Source organism: Enhydra lutris, unplaced genomic scaffold, assembly GCF_002288905.1.
Source record: "Enhydra lutris kenyoni isolate GAN:26980312 unplaced genomic scaffold, ASM228890v2 scaffoldscaffold17, whole genome shotgun sequence".
NCBI classification, from domain to species: domain Eukaryota; kingdom Metazoa; phylum Chordata; class Mammalia; order Carnivora; family Mustelidae; genus Enhydra; species Enhydra lutris.
In genome coordinates this window covers 45,549,612-45,569,327 of record NW_019154101.1, presented here as the reverse complement: position 1 = coordinate 45,569,327, position 19,716 = coordinate 45,549,612, and the positions used below count along the sequence as shown (strand labels likewise).

Below are 19,716 nucleotides of genomic sequence, written 5' to 3'. Positions count from 1 at the left end.
TGAAATGATAATATTTTGGACACCTTAGATTAAATAAAATATTAAACTTAGTTTCAACTGCTTTTTTATTTTTTATATTTTACTTTTTTAAATATATGTCTCCTAGGTAATTTTAAATTACATATGTGGCTTGCATTTATTTGTATTGGAAAGTGCTGGTATAATCAAAGGAGCCCGGTGAAGAGGATCTGGTTTATATATTTTATTCCTGGCATCAAAGTATTTTCCTAGTATACCTCACTACCCTTTTATCAAAAGTTATATATTCCTTGTCATTAAGACTGCCAATATTTATTCCTGTAGTAGAAATATAAAAATTTCTTATACATGACTTATATTGTCAGTATATAATTGTGCACATATAACATATTTATTTTCAGAGTATTTGCCATAGTAAGTTTTTTTTTAAAGATTTTATTTATTTGTCAGAGAGAGAGCAAGAGAGAGACAGTGAGCGAGCGAGCACAAGCAGGCAGAGTGGCAGACAGAGGCAGAGAGAAGCAGGCTCCCTGCTGAGCAAGGAGCCAGATGCAGGACTCAATTCCTGGACCCTGGGACCATGACCTGAGCGGAAGGCAGCGGCTTAACCAACTGAGCCATCCAGGCGTCCCCCCCATACTAAGTTTTTAAAAATAGAAAGTAAACCTAGGTATTTGTGGAACTATATTCAAGGACTGACAGATTTTGGGGAGAAATACTTTATAGAATATACAATATATATTTTCAGGACAAAGCAAACATAAAAAGTATAAAAATAAAATGATACAAACAATATATTTTAGTTGGAATTTCAGAGGTTTCTTCTTTTCTTCTCTTTGCCCTTTACTTCAAAAGTTATAAATACTTTTGAAGCAGCATGTATTGTTGCACTTTTGATTTTTTGTTGTATGGTTAATGAACCTGAGAGTCTGGATGACTGGAGATCATCTATCTGGCCTTCCCATTCCTTTGTTTCTTCTTCTTTGATTAATAAAGGTTTTCCTAGAGTTTGGCCAACAACGTTACAGACTTCTTGAGCTTTGCGCCGTGCGTTCTCAACAGCAACAAGACAGGCTTTTCGTCTTAGGAATTAAATGCAGACATTATTAATATGACATTCAATGAACTCTAACACTGAATAGTTTTAATTGGTAATTTAGTTAAAGATGTACTTAACTTACCGAAGATTCTCAACAGAACTTGGAGTATGATAGAACTGGGGTTGGCTGATGACAACAGAGCTATCTAACTTTTCAATAAGAAAGTTACAAATATTTTGCATTTTTCCAAATTCAGTAAATGTAATGCAGACCTGTAAATGAAATGACACTTGAAATTATTTTCATGGTTGATGCATTCTTTCAAAATTTTCTCTAAATGTGAGTAAAAAAAGTAAAGCCAGAGAATAATGAGGTCATTTTATAATATGTGACAGATAAGCCTACTTGACCCTTACAACTAAATTATTACACTTTATTAAATTTTTTTAAAGTAGTGTCTCAACTTTTCAACATATGAAATTCAGCTGTAATAACTAATGATCTTGTCTGTTAATTCTAATATCTACATTGGTTCTGGATGGGTTTGATTCTTTTTTCCTTATTGTGAGCTTTATTTCCATGCTATTTTGCATGCAAGGTAATCTTTGTAAAATAACTTTATGGGAGGTATTGGATATTCTTGTATTTCTATAAATACTAATCGCTTTAGGTTTGCTTTTAAGATTTACTGGCTCAGTTGGTTGGACCTCTGCCTTCAGCTGGGGTCATGATTCCAGGGTCCTGGGATGGAGCCCCGCATCAGGCTCCCTGCTCAGTGGGGAGTCTGCTTCTCCCTCTGCCTCTGCCCCTACCCCCCAGCCCATCTTAGCTCCCTCTCTTGCTTGCTTGCTCTCAAAGAAACTAAAATACAAACAAACAAAAAACTTGTTTGGTGGGATTAATGTTCAATCTGGCGCTAATTATTACCCCCTAATGAGTATAGAGAAGTGTCTATACTCCACCTCATGCCCTATGAATCAAGATTTTCTAGTCTAGCTGGTGTTGTATCCCAGCCTTATATGAACCCCAAACATTGTTTCCTCTAATTTTTTGGGTGATTTTTTTTCTAGCCTCAGGTCATTTCTGCACATGTATGTGCTAATGGGTGTTCTGCTGAATACTTGAGGGAATGGGGGAGGTGTCCCCTCTAGTTCTCTGAAGACCTCTCTTTGTGTAGCCCTCGACTCCTACAAACTCTAGCCGTCTTGTTTGGGCTCTCAATTCCACTTCCTCAATACAAGGAGTTTGCCAGGCTGTGTGGTTTCCCTTCCCTCTGAAGCTGCCTGGACACTCTTAACACAGCAATATGGACACAGTAGGACTTTTTTTTTCCCCCCCAAGATTTTATTTGAGAGAGAGAGAGAGAGAGAGAGAACGAGTTGGGGGAGGAACAGAGGGAGAGCGGGAAGCAGGCTCTCACCTGAGCAGGAAGACCCAACACTGCACACTGCATGGGGCTGGATCCCAGGATCATGACCTAAGCCAAAGGCAGATTCTTTTTTTTTTTTTTTTTTTAAAGGTTTTATTTATTTATTTGACAGAGAGAGATCAGAAGTAGGCAGAGGCAGGCAGAGAAAGAAAGGGAAGCAGGCTCCCTGCCGAGCAGAGAGCCCGATGCCGGGCTCGATCCCAGAACCCTGAGATCATGACCTGAGCCGAAGGCAGAGGCTTTAACCCACTGAGCCACCTAGGCGCCCCCCAAAGGCAGATTCTTAAGTGACTGAGCCACTCAAACACACCAACACGGTAGGACTTTTTGTTTCTTTTTTCTCTGGGATCACTGTGTTTCACTTCCTTATAATCACTCTTTGAAAAGCACTCTTTCACATACTTTGTACATTTTTTGGTTTCAGGTGGGAAGGTAAATCTGGTCCATGTTATTCTATCTCAGCCAGAAGCAGAAGTCTTGTCTGTCTTTTTAAGAGAAGTCTTATAAGTATTTTTGTTTCTTTTTTTTTTTTTAAACTACTGTATGGTATCAGTCAAAATATCAATCTGTTAGTCAAAAATCAATATCCCCAGCCTCATCCAGGTTACTAGTTTTTAACCTCTGAATAGTTAAAAAATTTGCCTTTCCTTCCTGGTTGAAAAATCAAAGTTCCAAAATGCCCGTAGGCTACCTTTAATAATAAATACAAGGGGCTTCTGGGTGGCTCTTCGGCTTAGGTCATGATTTCAGGGTGTGAGATTGAGCCCCTTGCCAGCTCCATGCTCAGTAGAGAGTCTGCTTGAAGATTATCTCCCTCTGCCTCCTCTGCCACTTGTGCTCTCTCTTTCTCGCTCTCAAATAATCTTTAAAAAGGAATGAAAAATAAAGGGATGCCTGGGTAGCTCAGTTGGTTAAGCAGGTGACTTGATTTTGGCTCAGGTCATGATATCAGGGTTGTGAGATTAAGATTCTCTCTCTCCCTCTGTCCCTCACCACCTGTGTGCTCACTCTCCCTAAAAAAAAAAAAAAAAAAAAAAAAAAAAAAAGACAATATTATACTTTTCTGCATTTGCATAATGTATGGAAAAAATCCTCTGTCTCTTGTTGCTATATTTAATCTGTAAGAGTGTCACAGAGGCACTGTATATACATTTCATTACATGTTATGAAACATAGCAAGATTTACAGTGCCTCTGTGGAGTTGGAAGGTAACTAAATTTGAGAGTTTTTGAGAGTTCAAAGGGTTTCTCTGCATGCAGATTAAAGTGAATGAGCATAACAGGTTCCAAGTATCAACAAAAGCAATTCTTTGCTACATAAGTGCCCTTGAATTAAACTTTATTTTATTTTTTATTTTATTATTATTTTTTTAAAGATTTTATTTAGTTATTTGACAGAGAGCACAAGTAGGCAGACAGGCAGGCAGAGAGAGAGGAGGAAGCAGGCTCCCCGCTGAGCAGAGGGCCCCGATGCGGGGCTCGATCCCAGGACCCTGAGATCATGACCTGAACTGAAGGCAGAGGCTTAACCCACTGAGCCACCCAGGCACCCCTTTATTTTTTTTTTTAAGATTTATTTTAGAGTGAGAGAGTGAACAAATGTGGGGGAGGAGCAGGATAGGGAGCCAGAAACTTTAGCAGACTCCCTGTTGAGCTCAGAATCTGATGCAGGGTTTGATCTCAAGAACCTGAGATAATGACCTGAGTGGAAACTAAGAGTCGGACACTTACTGACTGCGACACAGGGCCCTGAAATAAATTTTATTTTAAAAAATTCCAATTTCTACTCTTGACAGCTTAAAATGAAAATAGTGTTTATAAATATATACCCGCTTTGCTATGATACATGCTGAATCTTTTGTATGCATCCTTGGTATTCTTTGCTATTAAAAAAAAAAAAGGTGGGGGTGCCTGGGTGGCTCAGTGGGTTAAAGCCTCTGCCTTCAGGTCAGGTCATGATCCCAGGTTCCTGGGATGGAGCCCCACATCAGGCTCTCTGCTCAGCGGGGAGCCTGCTTCTCCCTCTCTCTCTGCCTGCCTCTGCCTACTTGTGATCTCTGTCAAATAAATAAAATCTTAAAAAAAAAAAAAGTAGTAGTATATGGAAGGAAGGACAGTGAAAATTCCTAAGCAGTTTGAAGAAAAGATAGTAGTTCTTTCTTTTTCAATTCCCTACCACCCCTAATTATCTGAGGCAAATCTAGTCTCACAGAATCAGGTTTAACATGTGGTACTTACCTGCTCTATGTCTAGAAATAACAGGAAAAGCGATCTGTTGAGATCAGCTTCAGAGTTGCCCAGACATGATTTTCTCTGCCCTGCATCCTTCTTATCACTACCATGACTTACAAAGTTAGCAGATGAGCTTTTAGAGCTACATCTACATTGGTGAACAGACTATCAGCTCTTTGTCTTTGTCCCAAAGCACGGACAAACTATAGTTTAGGAATGTGTGGGTTAAATGATTAGCAAGAAGTAAATTAGGAGAAAAAAAACCTTTATTCTGCTTTTTCTAAAAGTTTAAGAACGGTTTTAAGCCTTCCAATGCCCTGAACTTCTTTTAAATTCAGCAATGTGGTGTATAATCAATACACAGCAAGGTAGAAATCCAAGTTAATGAGGCAGAGTCACTTTACTAAAGAATAGAGGTGTTGAATCACAATATTTAAAAAGAGGTATTCAGGATAAAAAACTTTTAATCTATCTCATACACTGCAGATAAAAAAATTCAAGATAAATTCATATATCATATTCAAAATCCTCTAATGTTTCATCAGGGTAAAATAATGTGATTACAAATGTATACACATATATAGATTTTACATATATCTTGTACTAGCTATATTAAATTAAAAAACAGATTGAGACATAAATGCTTCCCATCTCTTTGGTCAAGAAGAATCATTAGTTTAGAAATTTTAGTACTGAAAAAGAAACTGAACTCCAAAATAGGTGGTGGGTTTTTTTTCCTGTTTTTTTAAGTAAATTCTGCCCCCTAACATGGAGCTCTAATTCATGATCCCAAGATCAAGGGCTGCATGCTCTGCTGACTCAGCCAGCCAGATACCCCGAAAATAGGAGATTTTAAGTGCTTTCAATGAATTTGTCTCCTTTTAGATAAGTAAAACCTGTTTATTAAAACGAGTCCGCAAACAAGACTTCTGAATTATTGCTACTCTCAATTACCATAAAAAAAAATAGGCCAAAGGCCTCTTTAAAAATACTTTGAGTTCTAATTTCCAAAAAAAGTTCAGCAGATAACACTGAACAAACTGCATGTAGTAGGGTAGATGCTTTTCAATTCTAAGCAGGATTCTAGAACAGATTATTTTAAAAATTAGTTTGTAAGAAGTAAGAAAAAAAAAGAAAAAAGGTTTCTGTGAGAAGGAAAGAAGATAAGGCCCTTTGTTCTATCATTGGTTATATCATTTTGTACTATTGCCACAGGCCTCAAATACTTTGCATATTTTCTTTTGTCATTTTGCCACAATCTGTTCTTATCTTCCCTCTTTAAATCTCCACTGCTTTCTTAGTCCTGTCTCTGAAGAAAAGAATACAAATCTTTCTCATTTTAATGGTCCTTCAACAAGGCACTGGAACAACAAAATAAGAACACAGGAATTAAAGACTATAAATCTTGTAAGGTTCTCTAAGTATTGAGTTTCTTATGAGATATTAAGTCGAAAACAAATCTGACTTTTAACTTTGCTTTTATTCCTGAGAGCGAAGTTCACCAACTCAGTGCTTCTCTTCTAAACTCTATCTTCTGAACCACTGCCAAATTATTTCTATCCAAAGGCTAATCTATTGAGGATGCAGATTTTAGATTAAGAACAAGTCATCATGTACTAAACTTGACTTCCTAGCTGGAAAGTTATCAGAGAAATAGCAATAAAGTATTTGTATTTTACTTATTTAAATAAATCTTAAGATATACTGACATATAGTCTTCATGGCAACATTGTTGGTTAGTGTCACAGTTGATTAATGCTACTTAATATTTTTATTAATTACACAGATGGGTACACAGATGAGCAGATCAGCAGGTGAGAGAACGCTGGCAGGATGGACTGTAAACCCTGCTTGATAAAATCAAGATCCAAAAAGATCCTAACAGGCTGGAAATACAGGTCAAATCTAGTGGATAAAATTTTACAGAGGTACATTTAAACACTTCCATTTCATTTTGAAATAGCAATAACAAAGTATAAAATAGGAGAAATATGACTTAAAAGCAGCAGGTGAGAAAGTTCAGTTAATTGTAATTACTAATTAGGACTGTGAGCTCAAAAGAAGGTAACAGTGTGATGCGAGTATAAGAAGTTCAGTCTTAAACATTCCAGGATACTATGGTGAGTGCTGTGAAGTGTGTAAACCTGGCGATTCACAGACCTGTACCCCTGGGGATAAAAAGATATTATATGTTTATGAAAAATAAAATTAAAAAAAAAAAACATTCCAGGATAAAGGAGAGAATCATCTTTCTCTACTACTGATTGGCTAAATCACAATTAGGACACTATAGCTGCAGGTGCTTTAGATGGAAATAGGTTAGCTCAATAGTTTGTCTTACTATAAGAAATGACTAAAGAAACTGGGGAGTCTTACTCCTGGAGAAGAAAAAAGTAGCATCAACAGGCTACTGAACCTCAAGTATCTATCTGAAGGAACAAGTTTAGTCTTTTGTTCTTGGAGAGGTGCGTAATGGAGGAATCTAGTAAGTCAATTCTGGCTTAATGTTACAACATTTTGTATTGATTAGATGTCTGAAAATGCAATAGACTTTTTATATTCATACACTTACATAATTTCTAACTTTCTTTTAATTTTAAAGAGAAGCAGCAGGGTAGGTGGGAGTTTAGATAAAAAATCTCTGAAGTCCCTTTCAGGATGAAAATTTTAGTTATTATGTAATGTTCTACCATCTGATCTTACTTTATATATTTAACTGCCCATGAGAATACTGGTATGTTAGACATTATTTTGTACCTTGTGACCCCTGGTCTCCATTGACTGCAGATGGCAGGATATAAGAATTCTGGCTATCGAGGAACCCTATATAAAATATAATCAGATTCTCTGAAGAAATTGAGTACATGACGTTAAGAAATAAGAATAGCAGAAGGAAGATGAGCAGTGTTTAGCCAAGTCCTCATTTAGTCATGTTCTTATAGCAAAACAAGCAGCTCTAATGCATTTTCAGTAACTGCACAGTGAGTCCCTAAAACAACTCAATCTGGAAAAACATGCCAGTTTTCCATGAAGCCTGTCTGTGTATTTGCTGGGGCCATTCTTTTTAGTCCTTACTTCCTGGTGTTACCCTCACAATAAACCCAATTTACTTAAGATCATCTGAGCCAATGAACATTCACTATAGCCTGAAATCCTGACAGGCAGTAACTACTGGCGGAGTTCCAGAGTAAATCCCGGCTTTTGATCTCCATAATATGGAATCTTACTACTCTGTTCTTCCCTCTGTTGTGATTTTTTTTTTTTTTTTTTGGACATCTAATCTCTACTGTGAATATCACCCAAAAAGCCCCAAATTGAAAACCTATTTTAAGAAAACAATTGATATGAGACAATGATATCATAGTGTATATAATAAAAATCATTAAAAATTATATTAAAACTTTTCACATCTGAGAAGTTTCATAACTCCTTTTTTTTAATAACTCCCTTTTTAAAAAACTATAGTTAGCACACATGTTACATTAGTTTCAGGTATACAACACAGTGATTGAGCAAATCTATACTTTTTTTTTTTTTTTTTTTTAATTTTAAGTAATCTCTACACCCAATATGGGGCTAGAACTTATCAACACCAAGATGGAGAGTCACATGCTCCACCAACCAACCCAGCCGGCCAGGTGCCCCAACAAGTCTATACTTTGGGCTCTGCTCACCAGAAGTGTGTGTGGCTACCATCTGTCACCATACAACACTATTATAATACTATTGACTGTATGCCCTATGCTGTACCTTTCATTTCTGTGACTTACTCATTCCATAACTGGAAGACTATACCTCTCACTCCCCACACTTCCCTTCACCCATTTTGTCCATTCCCTCAGACCCTTTTCATCCTGTTTTGAAAGATAGTTTTTAGTCCCAACTACTATAAAATAAATTTTGTCATGTGGATCCCTAAAATTATCATGAGTAATTTAAAAATTCCTTGAGATAGTTCAATTAATTGATAATCTTAAGTGGTGAAATCACAAAACTATTAAATTAAGTACTGGAACAACAATGTTTGTAAAAATTACTATCTCAAAGAGGTAAGAAGCCAGGATTCTAATTTCCATTCTAATTCTTATAATAGTCTTTGAGAAGTCTGAGCCCAAGTTATTTGAGATTAAAGTCACATCCTTAATATTAGAAAAATAATCTATTATCTGCCTGAAGGGCAGATGATTTCTTGAGATACTTCCCACCTCTAATGATAAGGGTTATCTGACTAGATCAGTAAGAGTCCACTCTAACTCCATTCTTGTTTGCTTCCTGTGACAGGAGGCAGTATGGACCTAGCACCTATCCTAAGATGTTTGGAAGCTGAAACAACAGCTGTCCTATAACCTAACCACAGCTACACATACTCTGAGTTCATGAAATCCTGATCATAAAAATCTATAAAGATAAGTAAAAAGTATAGGCAGTTGTAGGAACTAAATGTTATCATTGAGTGCATAAAAAATATTTTGTTCTTAATCTGGGCAAAGGTTGAGTGATTTTTATTTTGTTATTTTTAAAATTATTTTAAAGACTTTATTTTAGTTTTAAAGATTTTATTTCTTTGAGAGAGAAAGAGAGCGGATGAACAAGAGGAGAGGGAGAGGGGGAGGGACAAGTAGACTCCCTGGTGAGGACAGAGCCCAACATGGGCTTGGGGCTCCATCCCAGGATCCTGAGATCATGACCTGAGCTAAGTCAGAGGCTTAACTGACTGAGCCACCTAGATGCCCCTTAAAGATTTTATTTTTAAGTAATCTGTACACTCAATGTGAGGCTTGAACTCACAACCCCAGGATCAAGAGTTGAAAGCTCTACTAACTAAGCCAGCAAGGTGCCCCAAGTGGTTTTTATTTTTGAAGATTTATTCATTTTAGAGAGAGAGTGTGCATGTATATGTGGAGAGGGAGAGAGAGAATCTCAGACTCCTTAGTGAACACAGAGCCCAAAGTGGAACTCATCTCATGACCCTGAGTTTATGACCTGAAGCAAAATCAAGAGTCTGATGCTTAACCAACTGAGCCACAAAGGAGCCCACAAGTGGTTTTATTTTTAAATAAAATTTAACTTACTACAACACAGTAAAATTGCATTACAAAAGAAAAGAATGTTGAAAAGTGTTTTAATCCTTATGTTTATTAATTTGCTTTTTATCTGAGAAGAAATTTCTCTCCTATAGTGTTTCCTGCTTACAAAGTGATAACTTTATTACAATTTTATTAGGTGGCAATTAACTGCCACTTCCTCCTTACTATTTTTATTCCATTTCAAAATTATTTCCCTCAAATAAATCTCATTAAAATTTATTTTAAAAGTTCACACAGGGGCGCTTGGCTGGCTCAGTGGGAAGAGCATGTGACTCTTGATCTTGAGGTTCTGAATTCAAGCCCCATGTTGGTTGTAGAGATTACTAAAGATTGTAGATTGTAGAGATTACTAAAGATTGTATTACTAAAGATTGCTAAAGATTTACTAAAGAATTACTAAAGATTGTAGAGATTACTAAAAAAACTAAGTAAACAAAAAAACTCCAGATACTAATACCAAGAGTGATTTTGAGAAAAATAATCTTTTATTAATACCATGAGAAGAATTTCTCCTGTACTTTTCAAGTACAAAAATAAATGCAGATTGTTCCCACAAAGTCATGCTGTTTCCAATTATTTGTCATGATAAGTACATACCTCTGCTTCCATGTGATAAGCATTTTCCACTCTTCTAAAATCCTTTGTCACAGTTACATTTTCTGCCTGAAGCAGAAAGTACAAGAGTATGATTACTAACGGTTTGGCTCCTAAATGCAGTGACTCTAAAACATAAAATAGAAACCTGAACTTACTAAGATCAGAATGACAGAGTATGTGGAAAGAACTGGTTTGCTTCATGTTTAAAACTTTCCTAAAAGTTACATCAAATAAATTCAAAGTCTATAAATATTTGCTGAAAATTTCATCATAATTGTCACTTCATTTGTAGTAATTTTTACATTAGTACAAAAAGTAGGAACTTAAGAGTGGTATACAAATGAGGAATTATTTGTACATAAAGCATTCTGAATGTTACAGGAGTATGTCTGCTGATCATGCTAAATAAACCTAAATTTGTTTCAGTGTAGTTATATTCCTGGTAATGAGAAAATATGAGATTTTCTGCTTAACTATAGGGTAATGGTTCCTAAGGTAGAAGGAAATTTTGTTCCCCACGGAAATTTGTTAATGTCTGGAGGCATATTCGATTGTTAAAATGGGTTAGGGGAGTACACTTATGTGATGTAGTAAGTAGACAGTGTGAATAAATGGTCCTGTTTACCAGGAACCAAGGGGGTTCCTGAGATATGGGACTATCAGTTGCAAAACTGGGACAGTCCTAGGTAAATCAGGACAAGTTGGTCACCTGATGGGTAGGGGCCAGGAATATAGCTAAATATTCTACAGTGCACAGGACAGCTCCCCATAACAAAGACTGTATTCATCGAGGATGTTAAAAATAATGCTGAGATTGGGAAATCCTGCAATATCGGCTACAAACTAAAAAATACTAAAATATACTGGCCTAGTCCATTAAGTTTTCCCAATTACGCTCCTGGGAAGCTATTTTATATCCAAATATAAAGGGCCAATTTTAAAACACAAAACAGTCAGTATAAGAATAACTAAAGTCTATGAAGGCAACAAGGTAACATTCTCAATAGATATAAAAAACCATGTTATGGCAAGAGTAAATTAAAAAGGATAAACATGAAGAAAGCCATAAAACCTCACAGAAAAAATGCTTAAGTAAATGGACCAGGACACAATATTATAAAATCAGCAATTCTCCTGAAATTAATACATAAACAGTACAAAATATGAACAGCAGTTTTATTTGGAGTGCAGAATTTTATACTGTCTGGACTTTCTGACTGTATCTTCATGGTGTCATTTAACATGTCCCTCACAGACAGGAAATCTTTTTAGTAGAAAAGTAATGAGAGAAGTTGCCCTACAAATGTTTTACAAAGATATAATTACAAAGATGTAATTAAATAATGTGGTACTAATGAAAAGAACTAGTATTCTGGATTGTCTGGATTGCAAATATAATACCAGTAACATTTCAAACCAGTAGGCACAAGAAGCAGTATGGAATCCTTATGTCATACATTCTGCCCCTACTTTCTCTACGTAGCAACAATGTGGTTCAAGGTAAATCATCATAGGTCTAAACCATTGAGGATTATCACACCTAACTTGCTACAAGATTATGGTTAAAAATGGGCAGAAATCCAATTGAAGCTAATTAGTATATGCCATTTCTCTGGCCACAAGGACAGATTTAGGTTGTCAATTTACAGTGAACTACAGGAGTATGTGCATATATATGTATATGCACATATATATACATATATGTATATATGTATATATATTCATATATGTATATATGTGTATATATATATTCATTGAGAGAGAGCACACATGGAAGCAGGGGGAGAGGCAGAAGGAGAGGGAGAAGCAGACTTCTTGCTGAGCAAGGAGCCTAAAGTAGGTGGAGGCTCCACCCAGGAACTCAGGATCATGACCTGAGCCAAAGGTAGACGCTTAACCGACTGAGCCACCCAGGCACTCTGGAATATTTGTTTTTATGTGGTTGTGGGAAATAAGAACTATTGTCTTTCTTGTTATGGTACAGTATGTGGTGTAAGGCTTGGAAATGTTGCAGCTGTTTTGGTATAATGCAGGAAGCTGCAGGAAAGCCAGGAGAGCTGCATCAAAATAGAGCCTTAACCACTACATATCTAAAGGGCATATTACTGATTTAAGGTTATGTAAAGCAATACTTTTAAGTTTTTATTAATTTAAAAATTTTTTTAACACTTTTTATTTTCAAGGCAATTTGAGTTAGGTTCTTGCACAAGCAGTAAGGGATAAGGCGTCAGTACAGGGGCACCTGGGTGGCTCAGTGGCTCAGCAGGAAAGCCTCTGCCTTCCGCTCAGGTCACGATCCCAGGGTCCAGGGATCGAGCCCCACATCGGGCTCTCTGCTCCGCGGGAAGCCTGCTTCCCCTCTCTCTCTGCCTGCCTCTCTGCCTACTTGTGATCTCTCTGTCAAATAAATAAATAAATTAATTAAAAAAAAAAGACCTCAGTACATGATTTCAGTATAGCAACTTAATCATTTAGGAGAAAATAAAACCTTTTTCCTCGTACCAAAATAAATTCTAACAGAGCAAATATTTAGTGTAGTATAAAGGGTCCGTAAAAGTTCCAGGAAATATTAGTTAATGGTTATATAACCTTAAGCTTTGGAAGGACCCAATAAGTGTTACACCAAAGGCAAGAGACCTACAGAAAAGATTAATGAATTTGACAAAATAAAACTTAAAAATTTTGAATGTTCAATACTGTAAAAAGTTATATGGCAAAAATAAAATTGGGAAAATTTTTGCAATACATGAAAGACAGAATTACTGATAATCTTAATTTTAACGTTCTCTTAATCTTGAAAAAGAAGAACAAAGCTAGAGGTATCACAACCCCAGATATCAAGATATACTACAAAGCAGCAGTAATCAGAATAGTAAATACTGGCACAAAAATAGACACATAGATGAATGGAATGGAAGAGAGAGCTCAGTAATAATCCCACATTTATATGGCCTATGACAATTAACTAATCTATGACAAAGGATACAAGAATATATAGTGGGAAAAAGGCAATCTCTTCAACAGATCCTGCTGGGAAACCTGGACAGCTACATGCAAAGAATGAAACTGTACCAGTTTCTCATGCCATACATAAAAGTAAACTCAAAATGGATTAAAGACCTAAATGTAAGACTTAAAACCATAAAACTCCTAGAAGAAAACCCAGGCAATAACTTTTTTGACATAGCCATAGAAACATTTTTCTAGGTCCATCTCTTCTGGCAAGGAAAACAAAAGCAAAATTAAACTATTGATACTACAAGAAAATCAAAAGCTTTTGCACAGGGAAGGAAATCATCAACAAAACAAAAAGGCAATCTACTGAGTGGGAAAAGATAATTTGCAAATGATATATCCCATAAGGGGTTAATATAAAAAACAGATAAAGAATTTATACAACTTAGCACCACAAAAACAAGTAATTCAATTAAAAAATGGGCAGAGGACCTGAATAGACATTCTTCCAAAGAAGGTATAAGATGGCCAACAGACACATGAAAAGATGCTCATCACTCATCTCAGGGAAATGCAAATTAAAACCACAAGGAGATATCACCTCATATCTGTCAGAATGGCTAAAATAGAAAACACAAGAAATAACAAATGTTAGTGAGGACGTGGAGAAAAACGAACCCTTGTACATGATTGTTGAGACTGCAAACTGGTGCAGCCACAAACAGTACAGTGGTTCCTCAAAAAGTTAGAATTACCATACGATCAGTGTAATTCCACTACTAGGTATTTACCCAAAGAAGACGACAACACTAATTCAAAAAGATGTCTGCATCCTTATGTTTATTGTAGCATTATTTATAATAGCCAAGATATGGAAGCAACCTAAGTGTTCATCTATAGGTGAATGGATAAAGAGGATGTGAGACTGGGGCTCCTGGCTGGCTCAGTTGTTAAGCATCTGCCTTCGGCTCAGGTTATGATCCCAGGATCCTGGGATCCCCTGCTCTGTCTGGGAGCCTGCTTCTTTCTCTCCCACTCCCTCTGCTGTGTTCCCTGTCTCACAGGGTCTCTCTCTGTCAAATAAATAAAATCTTAGAAAAAAAAAAGTGAGAGACATTCAGACACACACACACACTGGACTATTAGTCATAAAAAAGGAATGAAATCTTGCCATTTGCAACAATATGGATGTATCTAGAGTATATACTGCTAAGTAATAAGTCAGCCAGAAGACAAATACCATATGATTATACTCATATGTAGAACTTAAAAAAAAAGCAAATGAACAAACAAAAAGAGACCAGAAAAGATTCTTAACTGCAGAGAACAAACCGATGGTTGCCAGAGGGAAGTGGGAAGTAGGATATCGATTGTTAAAGGGGATTAGGAGTATAATTATCTTGATGAGCATTGAGAAATGTACAGAATTGTTGAATCATTATACTGTACAGCTGAAACTAATTTTTTAGAAGTTCCCATAAATTAATAAAGAAAAGACAATAGAAAAAAATGGACAAAGTATTATGAATTGGCAATTTACATGAAAAAAGCTTAATCTCAAATGTAAAAAAATAAAACACAGGAAATGACAGTAACTTTTTTTGACTACTGAATTGGCAAAATTAAAAAAGAAAATAATACCGATTATGCCAAGAATATATTTGTAGTGAAGATGTAAACTTTTCTCCTAGACTGTAATTTTTTAATTTTTAGATTTTAGATTTAGATTTAATTTAATTTAAATTAATTTTTAATTTAACTTTTAAAAGTATGTGTAAGCCAGGAATTCATGTCCAAAAAACATATTTAAAAACATGTATAAATACCTAGCAACAAGGAAAATCATTTTGTCACCATTTTTAATAATTAAAGACTGAAGACAGCTCATATGATATGTTCAATCTATTCCTACTACTCCCTATCTTAATCTGAATGCCCCCAGAAACGGACTCTGAGACAAGGATGTGAATACAGGCAGTTAATTTTTAAGATGATCCCAAGAAACACTACTACAGGGGAATGAGAGGTGAAACAAAAAGAAAGCAAGCCATTAAAGTATGTATTGTCAAGCAGTCACCACTGTGGGCAACTGGAACTTATTCCTGCAGAGAAACTCTGGGAACCGGGGCAGAACACATGCTTCAGTTATCCTGCCCAAGGGGTAAGGTCTCTTTCTACTCACTCCTCTCAGTTGTTAGTTGAAGGCTTCTAGAGCTTGAGAGGGCTTGTTAATTTTTTAGCACTACTGGCTGGCCCACTTGTAGGTGGAGCCAGGAAAAACTGCATCCAGAAAAACTGGAAAGGAATTCACAAGTGTTGGCAGATGGAAGTTGGGCCTGTATGCAGACAAATGTGAAGTGCCAAGGGATACAAGTGTGGGGTATCAATAGCATCTGCTACAAACCCTACTTAAAACTCAGTCCCCCACTGCCAAGACAATAAAGCAGCAACATACTGGTTAAGAGCAAGAGTTTGAGGTCAAAATTCTTGACTGGAGTCTAAACTCTGCCCCTTCCTACCTGTATGACCTTGGGCAAGCTACCTGCCAATAATCACTCTGATCTTGAGAGTTCTCATCTATAAACAGTGACTGAAATGCCAGTCTCATGTGGTGGGAATGAGTATGAAATGAGATAACATTTGCAAAAGGTCTAGCAATTAAACAGGTGTTTTTTTTTTTTTTAATCCCAATAATATCCAAACTCCTCAATATAGCAAACAACACCTTCATCCATGTTCTGTCTACAGCTTTCTTCTTCAGTCTTATCCCGATTCTCCTCCATTTTCCCCAGGTAGTCCTGTGTCCTAGCCATGATGCACTGCATATAGAGCTCAGAACACACATACTTGCTGCATTCTAGTGTGGAACTGGAATGCTTTCCTTTCACTGTTCAAGATCTGACACGAGAGTCACTTCCATTATGAAATCTTTCTGGAATCCCTCAAGTAAAATGAACATTATTACCTCTCTTACTCTACTGAATTGTCTCAGGTACATATTTTCTTCACAGCACTTATTATATATTAGTCTATTCCTATCATAAGACTCCTTCATCACAGTAACTAAGTTTTACTCATTCTCTACTTTTGGTGCCTAGCAACATGAATCTATTACATATTTATTGAAAAAAAAATTATGAACCTATGGAGGGAACATACAAACCAGAAAGCAAAATAATTACAGATCATATTAAGTGCTATTTTAAAATGAGCAGTGATAGGAAATGCTTAAAAAATGTTTGATGGTTGAATAAGTAAATACTGCTTAGAACTTTAAAACATTTTTCCATGAAAACAACACTACAAACGAGGGTATGCCTTCACATGTGAAACTACAGATGATCATAAAATTATCTATAATAGAGTTAAATAGTTTATTTAGGGCCTCATTTTTTTTCTTTTAGTCATTCAAAGACCACTTTTTGAGTATATATTATGTGATGTGTATAAAGCATAACCCATGAATGCAAAGCAAGTGATAGAAAATGGTCCAAGCTCTGGAGAAGTTTAGAATATGAAGGAGACACCAGTAAAGCAATTTAAAATATAGAATGGTAAGTTTTATTACAAGTGAGGAATGGAACATGGTATGGTAAAGACTAGTGTTATGCTAGAAAAGGAATGCCAAGGAGGTGAGCTTGGTTGGTTCTTAAAGGAAAAAATGGGAGTCAGCTAGTCAAGGAGGGGAGAGAGATGACAGAAAATGAGAGAATTAGGGTCCATCTATTAAGCAGAGGAATGTGGAATATGAGGAGACCTTTAAGTAGGGGAGTGATGTTTAAAAATCCAAAACTCCAAAGTCTAAGATGAATAAAGACTTTGTGAAAACCCATTATAATTCATTCTGAAAAGTAGCATAATTGATTTTTTTGCATTATCTACTGAACAAATGATCTCCATGACTGCATACTTCATTAGCAGAGATAACTGGGAGATTACTGACCTTCTATGTCTTGAACACTGAACCCAAATATAATTATTAAGTCAGATGTAGTAATTTATTGCTTTACATTTTAGAAATTAAAGCCATGTGAACTTGGTATACATTTTATGTAAATAAATTAGGAATTAGTCATATGCAAACAGGACTGTAGCACTAGCAACAGTTTTTTGATGAAAATTTTCTATATATTAAACCATTTAATTCACATTATTTATAATTAGCATTTGAATTCTTTTATCTTTTTTTAAAAGATTTTATTTATTTATTTGACAGTGAGAGATACGGTGAGAGAAGGAATGCAAGCAGGTGGAGTGGGAGGAGAGAAGAAGGCTTCCCACTGAGGTGGGAGCCTGATGCTGGGCTGGATCCCAGGACGCTGGGATCATGACCTGAGCCGAAAGCAGACACTTAACGACTGAGCCACCCAGGCACCCCTGAATTCTTTCAAACTGTCATTAAGACATCTTTTCCAAATGACTTTTTAAATAATTCTGTGTTTGTAAATGCAGTACAAATATATTTTTCCTTAAAATAAAGACTTGCTTTTAGGCCTGTGTCATGTCTAACAATAGACAAGAAGCACTTTTATGAACTTGGTGTTATCCTGGATAAATCACAACTCTGGCGGTTCGAGTGCTACTTTCAAGTCCTACTTCTTCATTCCTAGAATGAAGGAAATGAGTTGACCCATTCTGTGGTTTCTAATTTTCTTGTATTCTAATTATCTGGCGCCAGATATAGATTTTAGTTTCAAGAACAAATATAGATTTTAGTTTCAAGAAGACAAAAGTTCAAATACCGCCCTGGCTGAAACTGAGAGCATTATTTAACCTCTTTAAATCGAACTAGGGGTATTAAAACCTTACAGAGCTGTCGTTCAGATTACATAAAGCTGGTTCATTTTTTTCTTCTTAGAAGTAGAGTTGAGGTAAGATTTATTTAGTGTTTGGTTCATGGACATCTCTGGTAAGTAGAGGTATTTCATTCATGTGGCATCTATAATATACTGGCTTAACTGTCTTGAAAGTTAAAACTAAAATAACTGCAGAATTTTTTATTTTTGTCTTTATAAAAGGATAATGGATGCAACTCCCTACCCACGTTACTGTTTGCGAAAAATACTGAAGAACCACTCCACGCGAAGCTTAACAAGGTTAGGAGAGAGCAGGCCGAGTTTTCTTGCACTTGGTAATTGCATAGTGCAGAATCAAAACAAAGAACGATTTACATCGAATGTGTCAAGTCTAACAGTTCCTCATATCAAGGTTAAAAACAAAATCACTGCGGCAAATATCGCCAAATAAAAACCTACTCGATTTGCCTTCTTGCACTTTAAAAGTCAATGGGGCGAATAACTATTTTGTTGGCCGAAGTGTCACTCCGCCAGGTTCTGGCGCTCTGTGATACCAATGAGACCAACACTCCCCAGGCACTGAAGACCCTCCCCCACCTCCTCCTGGCTCCAGGGGCCGCCGGGCCGAACCTCCGCCTCCGGTATTTGCGGTCCGTCCGGTGGCCTCCCCTGCGAAGCTCTCACCTGCAGGCCCTGCTGCTGGAGGCTCTGCGTGATGTAGTCCAGGCGGCGGCAAACGCTCTTCTTGGCCTCAGCCGCCGTCTCCTTGGTGCTGCTCACTAACACCGCCACCTGCGCCCGATCTGGGCTCGCGGAAAGCTCCGCGGTGCCGCTTACGTGCACCTCACGAGTCGCAGTTTGGGTCTGTGCTGAAGAGAGTGGGCGGCGGAGGCCGGGCAGCAACTCACTGCCCGAGACCACATGGTTCTCCCGGCCCCGGTCAGCCCAGGGAACCAGTTCCACGAACACCCGAGACTGAGGGGCCTGTTGCAACGACATAGTGAAAGTAGCTGTGTTTCCATAGCAACGCAGAGCCTACGGCGGCCGAAGGAGCCAAAGTGTTCCAGGGCTTTCTTGAGCGCGGCGCAAAGGATTCCGGGATGGGCTTGGGAGCCCGAGTTTTTTGAGAGTGCGAGCTGTGAGTAGGATTTTGCCGTACCTCCTTTACATGGTGTTGGCTGGGCACGTCATTATAGTTTTAAGCGTGTTTACCTATAGTTTTCAAAGATCGTAGTGAGTTTTCCTTGTGAGAGCTCCGCCTTTCCACGCCCATCGCCCGCGTCTGACACTCTGACTAGTTTACGTCCAGGCAAGCTCCAGGGAGGCCAGGCGGGGCAAAGCCGGACTGCGTTTGTATTAATGCGAGGCCGCTCTGCGATTGTCCCCAGCCTTGCCTAATCTGACTTTACTGTACCTCTTGGATAGAGCTCTTTGAGGCCCCACAGCGCCGTGGTACCCGAGAGATTTCTGTTGGAATGAACTGCTCTCTGCCAGTTTGATCTTGGGGATTTATAATTTCTAGAGTTTCAGTTTCATTGCCTTTACAGTCGTATGGATAATACATTTCACACTTGCCGTATGGTTTTAAGTGCTTGCCATATG

At 37.3% G+C, this 19,716-nt stretch overlaps 1 protein-coding gene across 1 annotated transcript; it reads right to left on the bottom strand.

Annotated features, from left to right (window-relative positions):
• Window positions 1-590: 590 nt before the first annotated feature.
• Window positions 591-19,113, bottom strand: LOC111147683 (interleukin 1 receptor associated kinase 1 binding protein 1). Its single transcript, XM_022503903.1, has 4 exons — window positions 18,799-19,113; window positions 10,364-10,429; window positions 1,161-1,291; window positions 591-1,061 (listed from the first exon to the last, which is right to left on the bottom strand). Exons 1-4 carry the CDS (start codon window positions 19,111-19,113, stop codon window positions 791-793), a joined length of 783 nt encoding a protein of 260 aa, XP_022359611.1. The 3' UTR covers window positions 591-790.
• Between the last annotated feature and the right edge of the window lie 603 nt (window positions 19,114-19,716).

What these genes read in the sequence shown, in the direction of transcription:
- LOC111147683 (XM_022503903.1), bottom strand. Translation starts at nt 19,113, where the DNA reads ATGTCGTTGCAACAGGCCCCTCAGTCTCGGGTGTTCGTGGAACTGGTT. An exon ending in TCCAGCAGCAGGGCCTGCAG is followed by an intron (nt 10,430 to 18,798) that starts GTGAGAGCTTCG and finishes TTTCTGCTTCAG; the next exon opens with GCAGAAAATGTAACTGTGAC. An exon ending in AGTTCTGTTGAGAATCTTCG is followed by an intron (nt 1,062 to 1,160) that starts GTAAGTTAAGTA and finishes TTAATTCCTAAG; the next exon opens with ACGAAAAGCCTGTCTTGTTG.